The sequence below is a fragment of the Dinoponera quadriceps genome, unplaced genomic scaffold (assembly GCF_001313825.1).
Source record: "Dinoponera quadriceps isolate SergipeBrazil2010 unplaced genomic scaffold, ASM131382v1 scaffold405, whole genome shotgun sequence".
Lineage (NCBI taxonomy): Eukaryota > Metazoa > Arthropoda > Insecta > Hymenoptera > Formicidae > Dinoponera > Dinoponera quadriceps.
This window is the reverse complement of record NW_014554754.1, coordinates 669,122-691,353: the sequence shown is the minus strand read 5'-3', so window position 1 is coordinate 691,353 and position 22,232 is coordinate 669,122. Positions and strand designations below refer to the sequence as shown.

The window sequence follows — 22,232 nt, the reverse complement described above, 5'->3', positions numbered from 1 at the left end:
ATAATCGACACAATACACACAATTGGATAACACTCCATGTAAAAANTATTAATACGTTTAAAATTAGGCATTATGTGTTTCCAAAATGTACATAAGAAATATATATAAGATACCTTGTAAGATTCAATCGTTTATAAAATCTATGATTAGTCGAGTGTGTCTTATTGTTTACGTATTATATATATATATACATATATATATATATATATATATATATATATAAAATACGTAATATATAATTATATAAAGGAAATAATACCTCAGAAGACACTTTAGCTTCTACACACTGAATAAAGTCACGATATTAAAAAGTATTCGCCACAAATCCTAAAAATATTCTGGTAAGACATGATTTGAACGGCTGCGGTACGTTTCTATATTGCTACAGAAGACACAAGGAATTATTTTCGAGAATCATTACTAACAACAGTAATCGTAATATCAGTAACAATGTAGGATTCCATCCTGAATTGTGCAGAATAATTCCGGAACAGACGAGTCTGCTACTTACAAGTATCTCTAACGGCACGACGTTAGATAACATTTAGTTCAGTCTTCCGTATCGCTATATTCGGCTTTTCGCAAAATACATATCTCTCGCCTCATAGCAGCTTTGGAGGAAAATAAACTCGTCGACGATTTTCGTCAGCTATACGCAAGAGTACACGCTCGTTTACGCTCGTGCGAGTGGACGGTCATATACTTTGAAATATTTCATGGCGGAATACTAATTGCTAAACGCGATTTATCGGTTAAACTCAATTATGCCTCTGTCGGGACGTTTATAATAATCCGTCATTACAAAGAAAATTATTATCTTTGGTGCATTATCGGAGCGTTGAATTTGGCTTGTCACTGGGCTGCGTTCTGACTACTTTTGCCGCGATTGCGCAGCAACGACGTGTCCGAGAAGGAATAAGCGCCGGGCTCGAACACCGGCGGGTACTCCAGATCGGGATAATCGGGTGGCGGAGACGTCGGCGGCGGTATGTATGGTAACGTTGGTGGCGCCAGCAAATTCCTGCTGATGTTCGACAGATCGGGATAGATCTTCTGGCCGGATGAATACCCGCTGCCGTACTGACAAGAAAAAGAACAAGGAAACTCAAACGTTCGGTCAATGTTCCTCCATCTATAAAGCTCACGCGAACTCCCTTTTAAAATCCAATAGGATTTCTGTACGTTCAACAAGTACCTTTGACACGTTGGAAGGTGTTGACGTATCGGGGCTCCAGTCACTGGCCGAGCTGACCGAACTGACACTCTGGCTGAGTGTCTGTGAAGGGCTGTTCCCGCTGAAAGAGCTGTGAGACTGGCTGATCCCACTGTCGCCGGGACTCTGACTATCGGAACGAGTGGACAGTCGGTGCTGCGACTGATTGGAGCATTTGTCGCGGAACAGCGCTCTGTGTAGTCTCGGCGAACCTGCTCGCGCCCAACGATCGTCAGATTCAGAGTCACGTCTCGCGGAAATACCTCGTAGATTGCACTTGATTATTTCTTAAATATTATTAGGAGTGAACATATAACCATCTATTGATACTCCAGAAATATTACTTAACATTAAATAGCATCATTAGAAACGTTTAATATTCTAAGAATATACCCAGAATATTATTTAATATTACGTGTTTATAGAGTATGAATGACGGGGTGGTTTAAACTTTGATCCACAATTTTGCTTCGAACAATAAGCAAATTGATCAATCACGATCGACTATTCCTCTAATAAAGGACTACGATTGGTCAATTTGCTTACTGTTCACGTCCTAGAGCAAGGTTGTAGGCCGAGGCTAGGTGTTAATTGGAGATTACTCACCTAATATGGTCTTCTGGCTATCCTTGGGAAGATCCAGCGTGCAGGGTTTCTGCTGTTTGGTTCCGAACAGATTCTTCAGGCGACTCGTCTTCTGCACCTGATCACCCTTGTCCAGGTGCATCTCGAACGCGGCCCTCATGCCCTCCAGTTCGAAGGGTGAGGTCGGTATGGGCGGTGGCTGGTACTGCGCCACGTTCTTCAAACGGTTCTTATCGCAGTTCGCGGCCGCCTTCTTATCGCCGCGTCTCAGCGAGTCCAGCCAGTATTTGTCGGATGCGCTGTACTCGTGACGACTGGTGAGATTGAAGCTCCCTTTCCGGCTGACTAGCACGTCCTTCTTCGCGCGATGCAGCGTCTCCGACGACGCGTGAGACGTGAGGTCGCTGCTGGACCCGGAGTAACCTGCAATGAAAACGAATACGATCGAGATAAAGCTCGAATAGTCGTCATCGATCACGACAGATGAACGTCGCCACTGGACGACCTCGAGAGAAGCGTCGAAACTTTACCGTCGTTCCTAATCAGTCGCTTCGGCACCGGCCTCAAGTCCTCCATCAAGTTCCCGACGTCCCTCGACGGAAGATAATCATGCGTCACGTAGCTCTCGTGATTGGAAGACTGCGGATAGCAGTTGTGCTGCTCATAAGCCCTGCTGTAACCCTGGAAGTCCTGTCTGCTCGGATTCATCGCGTTCCTCCAGTACATCGCGTCGCCGTTCCTGCTCTGCTGGCTATTCGCCAGCTGTTCCTGCTGCGCCCTTCTCTGCTGCGCGTCCCACGTCCTCTTCTCGTGCGCACTCGTCTTGCACTTGCCGCAGGACGACCTGTCGCTCGCACAGTCGCTTTTCCCCTCGGACCGGCCGGCCACGAGGTCGCCGGCGGGCTGACGCGACAAGTGCGTGTTCGCGTGCCTCGAGTGACCGTACACGGCTGCGCCGTTGTTCTCGTTGTTGATCCTGCCGTAGACACTGCCGATGTCGTCGCCCGATGGCGACGCGTCACTCAACTGCCGTACCTGCTCGTTGCTGCACGCGTTGTCGTTGAAGTTCCTGTGCTGGATGTGCACGTGGTCGTTAGTTAGAGGCGTGATGCGCGGCGACATCGATCTGTTCGCGCTACTTGGCCGCTGCTGATCCTCTTCTTGCTGCGACAGCATGAACGCCTCCAGCGTGAGGAAGCCTTGCAGGTCGTCCGCTCTTCTGCCACGGCCACCGACGGATCTGTAGTCAAGTCGCGAGGATACGAGTGTTATTGTTGCAAGACACGGCCGTTCAGCTGTCAGAAATGGTGAGAAAAGTGTGTTTCATTCGTAAACAGGTAAGAAAATAGTGAGATTTTTGAAAAAAAGTGAGTGAAAAGTGAAATTTTTTCCAAATAACTTGCATGTTAGAAATTAAATTGTTTACGGTATTATACCATTTTCTGAAGAGATTAAAAACACTGAAAATAAAACGCGGAAAAACGTGGAAATAAAAGAATATATGCATAAAATGGCACTCGTAATAAATGCAGCACATTTGTACAAACGGATGTTTTCCTTTAACAATCAATAAATAGCCGTAAAATTAACGTAACAGAATTATGAGAAAAGATAAGTTAAAAACGTAAGTCGCATGTTATGCTGATTTTCCGCTGTTTATTGATTGCTCAGGCTAAAGAAAAGCGCCCGGACATTTTTACAGGTGTGCTGAATCTATCACGAGTATTATTTTATGCACATATTCTTTTATTTCTACGAATACCGTAATATATTTTGGTATGCGATTTCTCGCTTCTGACGTCATCAGACAAGGACGATCAAAGTGAGGACATAAGAGCCTTAAGTATATATTTAGATATTAATAAAACATCGTTCAACCCTTCATTAAAAAGAAAAAAAATATATATATATACATATATATATTTCCAGGATAATGGATATAGGATACATATATGAATATTAAGAAGTGTGTGTGCGTGTGTGTGTGTGTGAGAGAGAAAAATAAATCGCTCCCACGCCTACATAAAGTCCCTGGCCATATTATTAGACGCATTTTGATTTTTTAATAGAATACAGGTTAGGAGGAGAAGAAAAACTACTGATTTTATACTTACTCGATTAGAATAATTTTCGGTGTCAATCAGCACTTTTACCTCTGCCACCTTCTGAGGTGCCAAATCACTTGTTTTACCCATAATTTTTGTAAATAACATTTTTCACACAAAAACTTATTTTCCCGTTAGTAAGCAAAAAATCTGAAATTTCAAGCTACAAATAAATGAAAATGAAATTAAATTTCAATTAACACACACAAAACTCACGTCTGTTCTCGTTATTATCAACGATGCAACTAGCGCAGGTTCATACTTGTTCAAGGTCATTTTAACAGCCAAATGAGATGACGTAAAAAAAAATCTTTTATAGAATAATGGTTCTTTATCATAATTCGATCGATAGATGAGCCGTGTTATAAACCTGGTCCTTGGAAGCCAATGAAAAAATTAAGACGTGTCTGACAATAATATGGTCAGGGGGACTGTGGATAAAGAGAGAGACCGACCTATCCGTAGCGCGCCGATAATCGCCCATGTCCTGACTGCTCGACGGGCTTGACATGTCCGTAGCGCTCTGGGAGGTGCTCAAGCCGTAGAACGTGCTGCCTGCGATGGTCATCTGCAGGTCCGGAGAGTTCGAGTTGGAGTCTTCTTTCCTGTGAAACATTCGGTTACAATCTTGACGGCTGTGATTCGGAAAGAGAGAGGAGACGAAGGATTTCTCGGGTGTACTCACTTGTTGGGCGTCGACGTCGGCAGGACTCTTCTGTAACTGCGGAACTGTGCCGTGGGCACGGGCATATTTTGATTCTTCGCGCCGAGGAATTTCAAGTATTTGCGATCCAGGCTCGCGCCGACGATCTCGTGATCCTTGAACACCATGTCCTTCCGCGCGATCTTCTTCAACGAGCCGAAGGATTTGTCCAAACTCTGCCTGGATTCCAGTGTGCCCCTCATCCTGTTCCTCTCGCCGTCGCTCTCGTCGGTCTCGCTGTAGAGTCCGGCGTTTTGATTGTAACCGTCTGCGCCCAGAGTGGCCTTATTGATCGCGTCCAGCCACAGGCTCAAACAGTCCTCGGTATCGGCGGCAAAGTAAAACGCCGTACCCGTGTGATAGACCTTGAAGGCGTACTTCCTTGACTTTACCTCGGCTGCCTGCGACACGGTGAAGCCTGCTAACGCGATCAAGCAGTCGGCTTTCGCGCCGTCCTGCGTTTTAAACCTGCCGATAAGCGCAGAGATAAGAGCTCCGTGGGCTCGCAGGATTACACATGGGATTTGTGTTAACAGATCTCGGATGGTCTCACCTGTACAAAGATGAACATTTCAGCACGAACCAGGCCCTTGCCCACGCTCCGCCTGCTCCTCTGCTACGGTATGTCAACCATCCCTCCAGGTCACCAGCGCCGATCTCTCTCACAGACACGTTTCTTCTCTCTAATAACAAAATTGTGACTTGTGCATTGTGGAGTGGAGAAACATTTGAAACGTTCATGCCAAGAGTAACGCTAAGAGTAACGCCACACACGCGTGAGAGACGACTTCAAACGGAAGATAAGTATAAATATAACTCGTTCACTTGAGATTAATGACCTACTTCTAATTTTCTTATTTTTAATTTCTCCTAAATCATATTTAGGATTTTAATAAAAAACTACTATGATATCAAGGATTGACACAGAAACATTATGCAAAAATTTCAGAATTATTGACTATTTCGTTTTGAAAATAGGAAATGGCTATATTTTTGTATTATTCGTAGTATTGTAGTAAATTTATAATTTACTGTAATACCTACGATATATATATATATTTAAGTATTCATATACACTTATATATTGCTTTCTATTATGTGCGCACTGCTATTGGCTCAGCTGATGTATAGATTAATAAATAATAAATAATATCTCCCTGTTTGTTAATATTGTGTATATTTGTCTTAATTTCGAGCATCCAGAAAAATGAACATTTATTATTTAAGTAGTTAAATAAGGTTGTAGGAAAGTATTTTTTTCGCTAAATAATAATTATTATGCCCTTATGTAACTATGAAGTAAAAGTCCCTTAATATCGCCATTAAAAATCCAGCCCTCTACGGACCAACTATCTTAAATAACACATAATGACTGTCTTGTGTGTGGAGTCTTAAACTTAAAAGCAGTTCTATTTGTGATTGATGATAAACCATTATATAATTTAAAAAAGAGTAAAAAAAGAGATAATTTAGAAAGATTTAGGACATAAAACACTGTCTTAAAATTGCAAGTCAGCCACTCTCTGCTAAAACCCTTACTCCAAATGTTCAATTTTACTTAATGCATTTGTTACATATGTACAATAGCGATAGTTCTTTTTATGTCCACATGAACAATCAATGTTCTGTCTTACATAATTACATAAAATCAGATACAAAGTGGTCCATGGGAAAAATGCCCGAATGAGTTCCGTGGTCTGAATATATTAGGGATACCTATAAATAATGTCGTTTTTTTCAGATTGAATAAACATTGCCATTTTGTTCGTGGACGTGATTTATTATTACGTAACTTATATACTAATTAAATTTATTGACATTTAGTGTTCTTATTGTGAAATTTTGAAATGAAAATTTGAGTGTATCGTTAAGAATGGAGGGCCAAAGTGTGTGAATAAAGTGTATATTAAACATTTGATGCTTTTCGAAAGGGTAACAATGCCACAAGTGCCATTAATTCTGTTTATCCTAGTGCCATGGATATCAGAACGTGTCAGGCGTTGGTTTAAAAACGGTGACTTTTCAATCTTTCCGACGAACTAAAATCTGGAAGACCTATTGAATTTGACAAGGATCCTGTGTTAGAGCTGAAATTGAAGCTGATCCCAAGCAAACCATTCAAGAGATAGAAGAAGATTATCAATAATTGTGGGAATTATGTATATTATAGATTAATCTGTGTGTGTTAAATGTTAAATAAAATGAAATGTATAAGTATCGAAAAGAGCGACATTACTTTATAGGCTCCTTTAATACTAATCGCACTTACTAGCCAATAGTATGTTTCGCTTCCTGTTGCTCCTCGGGCTGCTGTTGGACTTACTCAAGCTGCCGTGCAGGCCGATACTCCTGGCCACCATCATCGCTCTGTTCACGACGCTCTTCTCGAAACTCCGGTCCTTCTCCGAGAGCTTCGGCCTCAGTTGCAGGGCCATCATTTGCTTCGAGCTCATCACGCCGTCGGGACACTCGACGTGGCGCGGGGAATACTCGGACCTGTAGCCGTCTATCGCGGTTTGGCCGAGGCAGGCGAACCTTTCCGTGTACGGCTCGTACTTCTCGTACGCGTATCTATCTTCCCTCAGCTGCCTGTCGCTGCTCTCGCTGTACAACGAGGCGTCGGACTGAGTGAACTTCTGATCGTTCAGACCGATCATCGCGCGCGACTCGTCGATGAAGTCGAACGAATTATCCGCGTAGCTGAACGTGCACACGTCGAGGAGCGAGTCCTTCCTGTCCTGGCAGTCCGAATTGCTTCTCGCGTGATGCCACGGTGAAATCGAATCCACCTTCTTCAACTCCCGTCTCACGTTCGGTCTCTCCGGCACCTGCGGCTTGTCCGAGTCCTCCGGAATCCTCGGAGCGTTGTTCGTCTTCACGTCGGTCGTCTGCTTCGGATAATACCGGGGCGGAGGCTCGGGCGGTGTCGCGTGGTGCTTGCTCTCATACTTCCTCACAGACTCGACCTTCGGCAGCTCGATGTAGCGGCAAGACTGCACCGTAGCCAAGTCCGACGTGCACTTAGCTTGCGGCTTCATGCCGATCTGAATCCTGGAAACACCATGAGCGACGCTGGTCAGGTCGTCTTCGACCGCAAAACTGCTGCTCGTTGCTGCTCGCGACAGCGGTGGTCCTGTCGTTTCGGCGGTCGTGGAAGACTTCATCCTCGCGTGCTGAATCAGAGCGCCGTCGAGCGCCAGCGAGACTTGACCCTCCGGGTACCTCCGCGACATCGCGTCTCCCTCGACGCTGCTGCCGCTGCACGACAGCTCCGAGTGGTTGTCTTCACGACAGTTGCACGGCGAGCTCTTCCTCGAGCAGGCAGCCTCGGCGCTGCCCGAGTCGCACTTGTCGCTCGCGTCCGATACGCTACGCTCGATATTGCTTTGGTTTCGCTGCTCCACGCTGGCTCTGGGACTCGCGTCGGCGCGCGCGACGGAATTCTTACGCGAGTCCGATTCGGCCGCGCTCTCGATCTGGGCGAGCTGTTTCTCGATGTCGTTGACTTTCCGCGCGACGTTGCCCGATCTCTTGGCGGCGGGCTCCCTCTGCGAGTCCCTCGATCTCCTGTGATCGTCGGCGCTCTCGGTGAACGACGGGTGCGCATCAGTCTTTGTTAGAACACCAGCCGGCGGCGTACCGTTGCTCGAACAATGAAACGGTAAGTCCAATTTGCAGAACGGACCACCGTCGAAGAGCGCCAACTTCCTGTCCTCCTTGTCCTCGAGATCCGACAGGTCGTACGCCGGCGTACTGTAGCTCTTGTCCAACTTACCGCGCTCCTTCACGCACCGCACGCCGGTGATGATCTCTTTGCTCACCGGCGAGCTCTTACTATTAATACTACGCACATCGCTAATAAAGTTATTACATTCGTCCAAAGGCACGGTCGTATCACTGAAGTTATTGCTATCGTTGACGTTGTCCGCGGAGCGGGAGTGCTCCCTGCTCGTGTCTTTGTTCGCGACGCTCTTCTCGCCGCCGTTTTCGCAGCTCCCAGCGGTGACTACTCTCGCGTCGCGCGTCACCCTCTTCGCTCCGTCGTCCGGCTGGACGGCGCTGCTCTCCCGTTGCTCGGTGTCGATCGGCGGTTTCTCTTGAAACTGCACCTTCCTGCCGTCCAATTGGCCGTCAGTCTTTTTTCTCCTCTTCACCGGCTCTATGCCCAAACACGTCTGCGGCCGTATGTTCGACGGCACGCTGTCGAGACCGTGGGCGCAAGACGCCGCTTTGTCGCGCAATTGGAAGGTCGTGCAGTGTTCCTGCTTCAGCTCCTTCCAAAATTGCTCGATATCGATGCCGTGTTTAGTCGTGGGACTGGCGCCTGTTATCGTAGCTCGTCTTTGGACCAAGCTTCTCGGCTTGGTGGAGTAGAGACGGATTGGAAGCGGTGGTTCCGCCTCGCTATCTGAGTCGCTACTGTCTGTAGCCATCGTGTCCAACATATTAACCGTATCTAAAATACTCGCCGGTTCCGGGCTGGGATTCTTTGGTATGTGTCTACACGAGATAAGACGGCTTTCGTTAATCATTGGGAAACGAGTCTTCGATATTTCTCGGATATATTTTTTTAGGCACATGTTAAGGATGCGATAACAAGACGCGTTTTTGTTAGACTAAAATTTATCATGCTTCGCGTACGATTGGTTATCGGACGAGAAAAGAATAAGAGATTAGCAGCAGGGGGGAGGAGGAGCGACAATTAGAGTACATATAGAAAGGGGCAGCTTACCTAGGTAACGGCATTGTAAAGTCAGGTATTGTTAATAATTCTGGCCTAGGAGATGGAAGATTATGTTGCCATCGTGTTGCGTAGGAGGTTTTTTTGTTACTTGGAAGTCTATACGGCTTTATGTAAATCTGCCCATAAACTTTAGTATGCCTTGGTCTACGTTTTAAAGTCAAGAGGATTTCTGCCGGGCTCTCACGAAACAACTCAAGCAGGTTCTTTCTCTCCCAACCAACTACCGTTTGATAATTTACCTAATAAATTTATACATTATGTGTGTATTATTTTTATCGATTAAAAACGATTTACCGACATTCCCGATGTACAAGAGCGTGTTTTACCTGAACTATCTCATCTCCCTCTTCCATTTTGCCGCACTGATGCGCGGCAGATCCAAATTTGATCTCGGCTATCTGGTGTGCTCCATGAAAAGATGGTAAAATATAAAAACCCTGAAAAAACAAATATTTTGAAATGATCAAATGAACAGTGTCATATGCAACACGATATTGATGTGAAATTATATTAATTCAACAATGATATTTTGGTTATGCGCTTGCTAAGTAAATATTATCTAGGCAGGAAGTCACAATCACAATATTATGACTTGTTGGGTTGGGCCTTATCATTGCCGGATGTAATGGCCAAGTCATTTTAAATTAAACATAAACTGTTTAAAATACAAGCAATTTTGTTTACAAAATTATACTTTGCAATATCATAGATAAAATTTGCAATATCAATTTAAAGACATAACACTGATAATAAATGGTTAAAAACTTACCAAATCATCGCCAGATTTCTTCTTTAACGTTGCTAGATCTAAACTGGCAGGCTGCAAAATCATGGGGTCAACAATATCTTGAATAATATAATCTGCTAATTTTGCCAATTGACCACAGGTCGTTCTAATTTCTTCGATCGGTTTTTCAGCGAATCTGTCCCTTTGCGCGCATGTGGCCATTTCTAGAGACAGCTTCATCAATTCGGCCTTCTTGTCATTATATTCTAATTGCCCACTGAATGGGGGACGATCTAGCCATCTCACTAGAGGTTTCACTGCCATCACAACCGATGCCACATCTGATAATGTTTGAGTAGTAACAGGCTTTGAATCAGTCTGACGTGACAATTCATTGTGCAAGCTATGAGCTTGGCACGACAGTCGCAGCGCCAGCAGCTGTAAATTTTCCCTGTCCAGTTCATAATGAAAATTTCTCAGAAACTCCACAGCCTCAAGTATAATCTCTTGGTGTCCGAGTTTCAATACACCCAAGTGTTCTAAATCTTCTGGTCGCAAGCTCAATAATTGCTGCCCATTAACACTATGATTCATGAAGCTATGCACATAGGGAAGTATGGAATTATCTAAACCTGTGACACAGAAAGACATTGAATTGTTAGAATTCCTGGGATGAATCATAGTAGTCATTATCTAGGATGATACATTATTATCTGATGCACAAGTAGGAAAGGAACTACATTGTGTTTCATGAATAGACACTGATGCAATCCGGAGAATCTGACAAAATGAGATCCTATACAAAAATTAAAAACTATATTATATTATCTTTTTCATATATCTCTGCAAATTACTGATTCTTCTGTACATATATATTGCATATTTAGTTCTTTTCCTCTCCCTCTATTTGAGAACAAAATATACGTGAGAAATAATATGTTAAGAATTTTGTTGCACAACAATACACTAAACAAAATAATACCAATCACGAACAGAAGAAAAATCTCAGAACGTCGATGAAAAAAGCCTCTCGGCAATTATGCCTGCCCGCGGGGTCGATCCAAGGCTAACAATTCCCACGCAATTGATTCAACGACATTACCGTTTGACACCGCTGATGGAACATCATTAATAACAGAACGTTTAATATCGAATGTCATCGGGAGTACGGACGGGGAGTCATGTGGGAATTACGCAATCGGACGATCGAACGGACGAAACGAATGAATGAATGAATGAGCGAAGGCGGCCTTTTATGAACGCCTTAATGAACTGACATGCAACGGTGAGAGGGGGAGCGGGGCGAGCCGAGGGCGGGTGTATGCCGAGAGTGAGAGAATGGATTTTCACAGAGACGAAACTGAATGGAATCCCCGACATGTTTTTTTCGGGCTACGGGGTGGTCGCTCAATTATTTTTCCTCGCGGCCGCTCGCAAACGCACAATTAGCACTGAGATAAAAAACATCGCAGTCGCACCTTTCAGCCACTCGCACACCTGATCCGTTTTCCACTCGGCTACATTAACATACGCCATGACCCGACCGTGTATATCAGTTCCCGCACGAAACACGACAGTTCTCACTCGACTCGTCCTTCGGTCGTTCCAATTTTCGCCCGCCCCGTCGATAAAATTTCGCTCTAACGCCAGGCTGCGAGAGCGCGCGCGTCGGTACGATGCGCGCGCACCGCGCCCGCCGTCTGAAGTTAGGCGCTTTCGAGAGCCGAGAGAGCGTCGTCCCCTGAGATGCTCGTTCTGCACTTTCTTCACTCCATGTTGATTCCTCTCCTATCTATCTGCTCTTTGCACAGATCACATCTGATCTATTTGCTCTTTGATTACACCTTCTCTGCGTCTTGTCTCCATTTTTTCCTCTCTTTCCCTCCGGACACTTTTTTTTTTACGCACGTATGTACACTGTCGAGCATGGCAGGAGCAGTGACAATTTCTCTCTCTCTCTCTTGATTATTTTCGAAATAACAATCGAAAATCGCGAGATCACCCTCGCACATATGGACGCAGCGTAATGGTCCCATCGTCGTCAGTGAAGCGGCTATCTTCATCTCTCTCTCTCTCTTTCTCTCGATGCGGTACCTCGAATAACCTGTCCTTGTCGGTGAGTTACGCACTGTGGGAGCGTGCACAGGACGTGTCGTGGTGGTCACCGCGGCTCTCTTCTCGCGCGAGTCGAAGCGCGAATGATCGCGACGAGAGCGAAAACAGCGGGTGTGTGCGACTCGTTCGACGTCGAGATCTCTGTCGGCCCGTCCAGCGACTTTTGTATATGTGCTGACCGCACTACCGCCCGCCGCGGTCCCTCTGTTCCCGCACGAGCATAAAGAGAGACTCTACGTTTGACGTATGAAAAGATGGTGACCGACCGATAGCGGGGTTTAATGATAACGCAAACCCCGAGTGTTGCCATTAATTTTCGTCGCCGATAGGATCGTTAATCGAGCGAAGGATGGACGGCAGATCGACACTGGGGATCTCGTGAGCGGCCGGAGACGTCGATTACGGTTCGTATCGGCTGGAGTCGCGCGAGCTATCTCTCGTTCCTTCGGTCGGGACGGACGTTCTGTATGCACGACGAGCCAGTCGAGTTCGCTGAGTGACAGCTATTAACAACTGCGAGAGATCGGAGAGCTGCGGTCCTCACGACGCCGTAATTCCCCGTACACGCTCGAGACGACTCTCAGTCAGTGAGGATTGACGATTTCTGCACGCAACATTTGCCGAGGATTCCTTATCGTTACGCGGCTCGCGATTTTTACGTGCAAGTGCCATTTGTCAACTTTTCGCGATGTACTCTCTATTGTAACGCATTTATCTTGCTAAATTTTCAAGAGCAGTTCTCAACCGGATCGTATATATTATATAACTGTGTCGTTGATTACATTGTCCTTGAAAATAACACGGAGATCTTCGATTTTTTCTAACTTCCTTTTTAAGCAGTAGTTATTTTTATGCTACAAAGTGTGCATGTCGATTATAATTAATGGATGTCATGTGATGTGTGAGCATTGGGAATGATTCTTGGTGAGCTAACCTATTGTATTTGCAAAATCTGCTGCATGTTACAGATATCACGAGAAAGTAACTCGATGAACGAATTATGAATCCTTTAAGACAGTTACTTTGAATTATAATAAATTACGTACAATGTCCCATTGCGAAGAAGAAGTGCTATCACCTGGTTTTCACCAATTAAGTATTACAAGTGAGTATTCTCTATGTGAATTTTAAGTATGAGACATGTATTTTCAAAATATACATTATATAAATTTGTATTAGAAATGAATCTATTGTAGTTAAAGTAACAAAAGTTTTTGCCTGATAATATTTCTTAAGAAACTGGTAGAGATTACACATACGTCACATACTATTATATTCTTCCCTATCTTTCAAACACTCTTATCACACAGTATCTTTAGCCCAGCATTTTCTTATCTGTTCATATGAGATTGATATCAATTATCAGTTTATTAGCCATTAATGAAAAATAATATACCATATGACAAATTTTTAACAATGGAAGGAACAGTCATGGTTAACTTATTTTATGAATTATAAATAATGATATATATATATCTCAGATTATAAATATATCTTGCACACATCTGAAGTGATAAAACATTTCAATTATTTTAGTTGAAGCAGCGATATTAAGGAGTTCAACTTTCCTAAAGCCTAATCCATACATAGAATTCTCAGTTGACGACAAAAGCCCTCGCAAAACAGAAGTGTCAAAGTCTACTTACCAGCCGAAATGGAACGAAGAGTTTACAATACTTGTCACACCATATTCGCAGTTGCACTTTCGGTTGCTTGACCATAGTACATTTCGCAAAGACACGTTAATAGGGGAGAAACGAATAAGCCTATTTCAAGTATTATCACATTATAATGGGAAATTAGAAAATTTAGAACTGACGTTCGATTTGATGAGCGAGAGCAAACACGACTCGCAGCTGTGTAAAGTCGGCGAATTGATTACGGTTTTCGATGGACTTAAAATAGACACTACCAATGAGACCTTACTAAATGTTAGCGAGCCACCCTGCCAAATACAATCTGACGGTAAGAATGATTTTATCACAATGTTAAGAGCTGCAAAAACTCCTCAAATCAAATATCAGTATTCAATATAGAAATTCACAGTAAGAAGGAGAAAGGGAGCATCAGGTCAGAACTGCTTGCTATCAGTGAACTTAGGTCGGGCCAATTTCCTCTCGTCTTCTCTCAGCACATGACAAATCTTGCGATTCCAGGTGCCACAAACAACGACACAATCAACAACCGAAGTATCCTCAATGGAGGGGTTCGCGCACGCATGAGATTGCACAGTTCGGAGAGCCTCGCGCCCTCGGTATGCCGTGCTTTCACGAACGTCCACCTCAGTCCCAGTTACAACAGCGGCAACAGCCAAGCGAACAACAGCAGCAAGAATGTCGGCTCCACGTCGGCGACTAACGCGGACGGCGGGACGCCAGTGTCGAGTAGCAACGTCGGTAGCAGCAGCAGCAGCGGCAGCCTCTCCGCGAGCTCCCTGGCGAACGGCCACGCGATCTCGATGGCGGACAAGTCCATAGTGTCTCCGGGTAGTCGTAGACGCACCTACGTCACCGACGTGCGAACTCTCGCCGACATACGTCGGCCGACTCTGCAATCAGATCAGTCCGCGCCGGTCGGTTGCACGCGCAACAGCTTCGGCGCGCCTTCCGAGCAGTCCCCGATGCTCAAGCCGGAGCCGCGTAGTGCGCCGCGGTCGGAGCAGTCCGCGGCGATGCCCGGCATGTGCGCAGACGCTCGTGTGATATCTCGACAGGACAAGTCGGTGCTTCCCAACACCGCCGACGCTTCTTCCACATCTCACACCTCCGAGTCCAACGTATCGCCGCACTCGGACGCTGCGACGCGCAGCGTCCTGCGAATAGAACAACCGATCGCAGTCGGGACCGCTTTCCCGGACGGTCGTGCGATGACGCGATCGGAGCAGTCGAGCGGCGTCCTCCTGGCGGACGATCTGCGCGGCATGAGACAGCAAGCCGAGCAAACGACGAGCATCCGCGTGAACGAGGACTTGCGCCCGATGAGACAGCAGCCGGAGCAGCAGCAGTCCGTCACGAGTGTGCGCGTCAACCCCGAGGACTTGCGGGGCATGAGACAGCAGGGCGAGCAGTCCACGAGTATCCGCATAGGTGAGGATCTGCGGGCGATGAGGCAAACGGAGCAGTCGACGAGCGTTCGCTTGTTAGACGACCTGCGGATTTCGCGCGGCGAACAGTCGATGAGCGCGTCGCTCCTCGATCAGCGCGGAGCGCCGCGCCAGCAGAACCCCGGTGTTCCCCTGACGACGGAGCGCGGCGCCGCATCCGGCGGCCGACCGGAGCAGTCGGCGGTGGTACCTCTGGCGGACAGCCGTACGATGCCGGAGCACATGTCGCCCGCCGCGCTGCCGGATATCCGCTCGGTGCCGCGAATCCCGCAGGCCGCGGCTTCGTTGCCGAGTCAGTCCGCCGCAATGCCCGTCGCCGGCCAGTCCTCCGTCGCGCAGCCGGGAGTCCTGGTCGCCGAGGACGTCGCCCACTCGGAAGAACCCCTGCCGACCGGCTGGGAGATGAGATACGACGTGTACGGGAGAAGGTGAGGCGCAACACTTTGACTTCTTAACTGAGGAATCTGCATCGACGACTCTTGTTGACCTTTCTTTCTCTGCCAGGTATTACGTCGATCATAATACTCGAAGCACGTCCTGGGAAAGGCCGCAACCTTTGCCCGCCGGATGGGAGGTCCGTCGCGACCCGAGGGGTAGAATTTACTACGTCGATCATAATACAAGGAGTACCACTTGGCAGAGACCGAATACAGAAAGACTACAGCACTTCCAGCACTGGCAAGGCGAAAGGCAGTACGTTGTTCAACAGGGGAACCAGAGGTTCCTCTATCCCCAGGTCGGTAAACTGAACTTAACCACCTCGGAAAATAACTATACTTTGTTCCTAATTAATATTAATATAGCACTTCTCGTGAAAATGTTAAGATGATTTTTCAATTCTGCGAGTCTAAGGATGACATTCATCATATTCTGATTTATAGACTATTTAAAATCCCTGCCAGGTAAGATGTTACCTGTCCTACCTTGCTAATGTAGATATATATTATTGACTTTTCGATTGTTGTTAAACAAGAAACGAGTCCCGAAAAAAAATGATTATATGTGATTATATATAATTATATAAAATCTCATATATGAATTTTGTCCATATATATGGTTACATATATGATCATATATGTTTGTACGAAAAAATATAATGTTATGTCATTTAATTAAATGTCGGTATCATGTGCTGTCAGTAGCACAAGTAGCCAGAAGTATTTACTTCGATTATATTTGCATATAATTTGTAAACATTAGTATTTTTTCGTTGTGGACATATATGATTATACATAGTCATATATAGGCAAATTTCATATATGGTCTTTTCTTCCTGAAGTTACAGAAATTGGTGTTGGCAATACTTGTTATTATTTATTGCTTAATTTAATCTGAATTTGATGAAAGTCACCCTAAATCAAGCTAATTCTGTAAGATTTAAATTAAACCCGATTATTGTATTTTTGCAGGCTCATGGAAACCAAGCTGCTACATCGGGCCCGTCGACGTCTATGGGCGACGACGACGACCCTCTAGGACCATTACCCGCTGGTTGGGAGAGACGAAAGCAGCCCGAGGGCCGGGTTTATTACGTAAATCACAAGAACCGGACCACGCAGTGGGAGGACCCTCGTACACAGGGCCAGGAAACTGGTATAGAGGAGCCGCCGTTACCAGATGGTTGGGAGATACGGTTGACGGAAGACGGGGTTCGGTATTTCGTCGATCACAACACTCGGACGACGACGTTCCAGGATCCAAGACCCGGTGCGCCCAAAGGGTTCGTATCGAACGACGCGTGGTGTCATGTTGCACGTATCGTCGCGAAAATCAGTGGCGTAATTATCCTCATATGCTTTCTCCCCCATAGTCCGAAAGGTGTATATCGTGTCCCGAGAGCATACGAAAGATCATTCCGATGGAAGTTGTCACAATTCCGCTTCTTGTGTCAGACTAACGCGCTGCCTAACCATATTAAGATTAGCGTTAGCCGGCAGACACTGTTCGAAGACTCCTATCATCAAATAATGAACGCGGAAGCTTTCGCCCTGAGACGGCGATTATACATAATATTTAAAGGAGAAGAGGGCCTGGATTACGGAGGTGTATCTAGGTATAACATACCCAAATGTTCGTTAATAGCGCATCACAAGTGTTACGAGGAAACGTTGAATTTTTCAGGGAATGGTTCTTCCTGCTGAGCCACGAAGTTTTGAATCCGATGTACTGCCTATTCGAGTATGCTAACAAGAGCAATTACAGCTTGCAAATAAATCCAGCGTCATACGTTAATCCTGATCACTTACAGTACTTCAAGTTTATCGGAAGGTTTATCGCGATGGTATGTTGCCATTTTAGCTTCTGTCTTGTTTCCGTTTTGTACCATTACGAGTGCGTGTGCGTGCGTGCGTGCGTGTGTGTGTATATATATATTCTTATTTTTTCAGGCACTTTATCACGGCCGATTTATTTATAGCGGTTTTACAATGCCGTTTTATAAGCGCATGTTAAATAAAAAGTTAGTTATGAAAGATATAGAATCTATTGATCCGGAGTTTTACAAGTCCCTCGTGTGGATAAAGGAGAACAACATTGATGAATGTGGCCTAGAACTGTACTATAGCGTGGACTTTGAGATTCTTGGTCAAGTGATACATCATGAATTGAAAGAAGGTGGCGACAAAGTTAGAGTAGGCGAAGACAATAAAGAAGAATATATCAGGTATATACTTTTTTTGGCGAACAATTGTAACTTGGAAGACCGTAGGCAAGAGGGAAAGTTGCAGTTCCCTTTATATATTTGAGACGAGATAGCAAAATCTTATTCGACAGGTTAATGACGGAGTGGAGAATGACGAGGGGTATAGAAGAACAAACGAAGGCGTTTTTGGAAGGATTCAATTCGGTCGTGCCTCTGGAATGGCTGAAATATTTTGACGAACGCGAGCTGGAGCTTATGCTCTGTGGCATGCAAGAGATAGACGTGGAAGACTGGCAACGCAATACTATATACAGACATTACACTCGTAATAGCAAACAAATTTTGTGGTTCTGGCAGGTTTGTCAGTTATAACGATGTATATCTTGTCGCAACAATACTTGCGCACGCGCGAGCTACGCGCTCTTGCCTGACTATGCGTCGTCTGTGTTTCAGTTCGTGACGAGGACAGATAGCGAGAAAAGGGCTCGACTATTGCAGTTTGTGACCGGCACTTGCCGTGTGCCCGTCGGCGGATTTGCTGAACTAATGGGTGAGTTACAGATTGAGATTCAGATCACCGTTTCCGTTTGATCGGTCGGTAAAGAGAAAGTTGATAGTGATTATTAACTGATCGCACGATTAATGTTATTCGGTTACTTGTGACTTGAGCCATGGATCGGTAGTTAAGATAAATATTTGATATCTTGTTGAAAATAATATGCTCTTTACTACGTCATTTGCCACGTTATAGGAAGCAACGGCCCGCAAAGATTTTGTATAGAAAAGTTTGGGAAGGACACCTGGCTGCCGAGATCGCATACATGTTTCAATAGATTAGATCTACCACCTTACAAGAGTTATGACCAATTAGTAGAGAAATTGAATTACGCGATCGAAGAGACAGAAGGCTTCGGCCAAGAATAATTTAAAACATGCTACTCAATAATATGTGGTAGGTACACTGTGTATAATTAGTGGATGATAAAGGAAAAAAAAGAGGAAAATTTAGTGTAGCGCCACAAACTGATGGTATAAACGAGTTCACATTCGAAAACCGTTTGTTGGGGGCAGCTATCATTAACAGTGTAAAAGTTCCAAATAATTAAAAATGTTTATAGGTACATTGCGCTCGAAAGAATTTGTATGAAGCGTCTTAAATTATATGCAAATAATGTAATAATCTAAATTATATAATACCAATTTATTCCATTAAATTTCATGTCTTATTGACATTTTCGACTTGATTGTGGAAATTGTATGAAACGTTAATAAGACATGAAAAAAAATTATATAATAAAGTTTACAATAATATTACGTATAAATATGTTAGAAAACTAAACTAATTAACGGATATGTACAATTTTATCCATTCTATTGTAGTATTTGTTTCATATACTACTGTGATCAAAAAGTATCGGGATTGGCTCGTTTAAACTACGCGTTTTGAACATATCGAAGAAACATTTTTTTTTTTTTAACTGGTAAGACTGCTTCTAACCTCTACTTAAAATTTCATGTCATACCTTTTCTTAGTCTACGAATAAACTCTTATTTTGTTATGAATTAAGAAAAAATATCCCTGGCGATTTTTAACATGTCGAATTTTATTGAGCAAAGAATTTGCATACAATTTTTGGGACGAAATTATGTGTACAGAAACAGTGAACATGTTGCGGAAGTGTTTCGGTGACGAATATATATCAAGAACAAGAATTTTCGAATGATATAAAATGTTCAAAAGAAGGCATAGAACGCGTCGAAGACGAAGAAGATCTTTCACTTCAATAGATGAGCAACACGTCAAAAAAATCTAGAATTTAGTGCTCAGTGATCGACGAATTCGAGATATAATTGAACATGTTGGAATATCATTTGGTTCGTGCCAATCGATTTTGAAACAGTTTGGGCGTGAGACGCATCTTGCATTGTTCCAGAAATGCTGGATTATTTTCAAAAATAGCATCGCGTTCGTATCGCTGAAGAAATGGTTTCTCAAGACGAATCGTTACTGGCGACAAGACATGAATCTACGTATACAACCGAAATAGAAATACACCGAAATAGCCCAATAATCGAGTAAATGATGTGCTAAAGGCAAGGCAAAACCGAAAAGATTTCGTTAAAGTCGATCAAAAATTAAGGTCATGTTGACAATCTTTTTCGATTATCGTAATATTGTACATCAGAAATTTCTTCCAATTGATCGAACTATCGACAAAGAATATCATTTGAGTGTCATGCATCGTTTGTGTGAAGCAATCCATAAAGTGTTCCCGCTCACACTTCTTGTCTTGTTTGTGGATTTCTGGCCAAAAATTCAACGAATATCATCCCATAAGCTCCATATTCGCCTGATATGGCATTGTGTGACTTTCTTTCTATTCCTTCGGCTGAAATTACTGCTTCGTGAACACTGTTTTGAATCGATAAACGCAATAAAAGAGAATTCGCTGCACGTTCTGAAGGATATACCTGAAATTAACTATAAACGGTGCTACGAGGATTGGAAAAAATATTAGCATGAATGTATTATAGTGGGAGGGAATTATTTTGAAGGGGACGAAATAAACTTGTATGAATAAATTCATAGTTTGCGTTTCATTGGAACCAGTCCCGGTACTTTTTGATCACAATAATATATGTATCAACCAAAAAAGAACTATTTTAACATCCCTAAATAAGTTTATCTTTTATTAAAGGAAAAGAAATGTGACAAGAATTACAACCAAGTTAAATGCAATTTGTATTCACTTGACAATTTACAGATCATAATTCTCTATAAAGCAACGGACATTTATTAGTATCTTTTGTTATATTTTAATATATTTTAATGCCTAAACACATACACACAGAGTTTGAAAAATATTTTTTTTAATACGTAATATGTATATATTAAATTTATAATTATAACACATAATGTAATACATAATATGTTATACAGCACATCAACGATTTTGTTTTATCCAAAGCAATCCAGAGGTGAAGTTTGTATACAACGCGAAGATTCTCTTTTTTTTATGATATAGCAGATATTGGAATAATTCTCTGTCTCTTTGTAGATACGCGTTATAAATATCTGCTAGATATAAAAATAGTTAACCAATAAAAATGGTTTCTAAATATATTTTATCATTTATATCGTACGTTTGTGTTGTGTACTGAGGACTTAATGACACATTGCATGTTGTCTCACAGGTGTGATAAAAAGTCAGCCTGAACATATATCAAATATTTCTTAAAGTACTTGTAACGATGAAACACAAATTAGGAAAACCATGGAATTGTAATTATAAAGTTGTGCATTTGTTTATGTACTGATAATTTATGTACATACGTATGCACAGCAGTATACACACGATTATTTATGTGTGTGACTGTGCAGATAAATATGCATACTACATTGGTTGCTATTTTAAATATGCGTAAAATACCTGAACTCTTATTAAGATTGATGAGTCGTTTAGTTGAGGAAACGATCGGTAGATTAAGATTGATCATGGTTTGAGATTTATTTATGCATTATCGGGTAACGAATGAAACGGAAAAATAATATGCACGACACACACTTGTTGAATTATATTCAGATATTCTCTTACAGAAGGCTTTTGTGAAAACAAGGACCCGAAACGGTGTCATCAAAAGTTTCTTATATAAGATACATTCTTACAATACTCTTAGTTTATTGCTGTCACAGTTGATAGCAGAGCATAAAACAATATTACGTTTACGTTATCTCGTAATATTAATCCATATAAACTTTTATAAGTAATTTTAATTTGGTAATATTTTATAATTAATTTTATGGTAATATTTTACGTATTCTCTGGTATTCGTTGGTTTATTCATATGTGTTTCTAGTGTTACCTAGAATATGGTTTCATAGAACTGAAATTGGCATAAGTATAGTACCGTATTTTTGAGATCACACACACACACACACGTGTGCGCGCGCGCAGAATGTTATATAAATCTTACACATGAATTATTCGTTGTTATTCTATAAAGAACTGTAATTAACACAGTTCAGTACTTTGTTTTAATTTAAAAGAATTGTCACAAACTAAACACCAATTCAAGACCCTGGCATAGTTATAAATTCGTGCATATATATGAGATATATAATGTCAGAATTAATATCTAAAATTTGTGGGATTCATACAATGTAAAAACAGGTCAAATTTTTAATTACTCTCATACTCAACTTACTACTCCCAGCAATTTAATTTAACCTCTCGACGCAAGAAACAAGTCAGTTTTGTCAATTTAAGGAGAATTCCTTTGCATAAATTATAAATT

General features: G+C 43.2%; 2 protein-coding genes across 7 annotated transcripts; one reads left to right on the top strand and one right to left on the bottom strand.

Annotated features, from left to right (window-relative positions):
- Positions 1-52: 52 nt before the first annotated feature.
- LOC106741360 lies at positions 53-11,764 on the bottom strand. Of its 3 annotated transcripts, none has more exons than XM_014613264.1 (12): positions 11,556-11,764; positions 10,120-10,709; positions 9,677-9,787; positions 9,339-9,589; positions 6,876-9,106; positions 5,160-5,289; positions 4,589-5,074; positions 4,359-4,508; positions 2,329-3,038; positions 1,820-2,221; positions 1,196-1,500; positions 53-1,080 (listed from the first exon to the last, which is right to left on the bottom strand). In XM_014613264.1, exons 1-12 carry the CDS (start codon positions 11,611-11,613, stop codon positions 853-855), a joined length of 5,652 nt encoding a protein of 1,883 aa, XP_014468750.1. In that variant the 5' UTR covers positions 11,614-11,764; the 3' UTR covers positions 53-852. The 3 variants fall into 3 exon arrangements, with proteins under 3 accessions (XP_014468750.1, XP_014468751.1, XP_014468752.1); XM_014613265.1 differs by having other exon boundaries at positions 1,196-1,425; XM_014613266.1 differs by lacking the exon at positions 11,556-11,764 and adding an exon at positions 11,060-11,470.
- A 187-nt stretch (positions 11,765-11,951) lies between these two features.
- LOC106741361 (E3 ubiquitin-protein ligase Su(dx)-like) lies at positions 11,952-22,111 on the top strand. Of its 4 annotated transcripts, none has more exons than XM_014613270.1 (12): positions 11,952-12,193; positions 13,161-13,297; positions 13,729-14,157; positions 14,349-15,723; positions 15,800-16,031; positions 16,705-17,015; positions 17,106-17,348; positions 17,417-17,576; positions 17,683-17,957; positions 18,068-18,293; positions 18,390-18,486; positions 18,688-22,111. In XM_014613270.1, exons 2-12 carry the CDS (start codon positions 13,240-13,242, stop codon positions 18,858-18,860), a joined length of 3,579 nt encoding a protein of 1,192 aa, XP_014468756.1. In that variant the 5' UTR covers positions 11,952-12,193; positions 13,161-13,239; the 3' UTR covers positions 18,861-22,111. The 4 variants fall into 4 exon arrangements, with proteins under 4 accessions (XP_014468756.1, XP_014468753.1, XP_014468755.1 ...); XM_014613267.1 differs by lacking the exon at positions 11,952-12,193 and adding an exon at positions 12,200-12,596; XM_014613269.1 differs by lacking the exon at positions 11,952-12,193 and adding an exon at positions 12,200-12,775.
- The last annotated feature ends 121 nt before the right edge of the window (positions 22,112-22,232 follow it).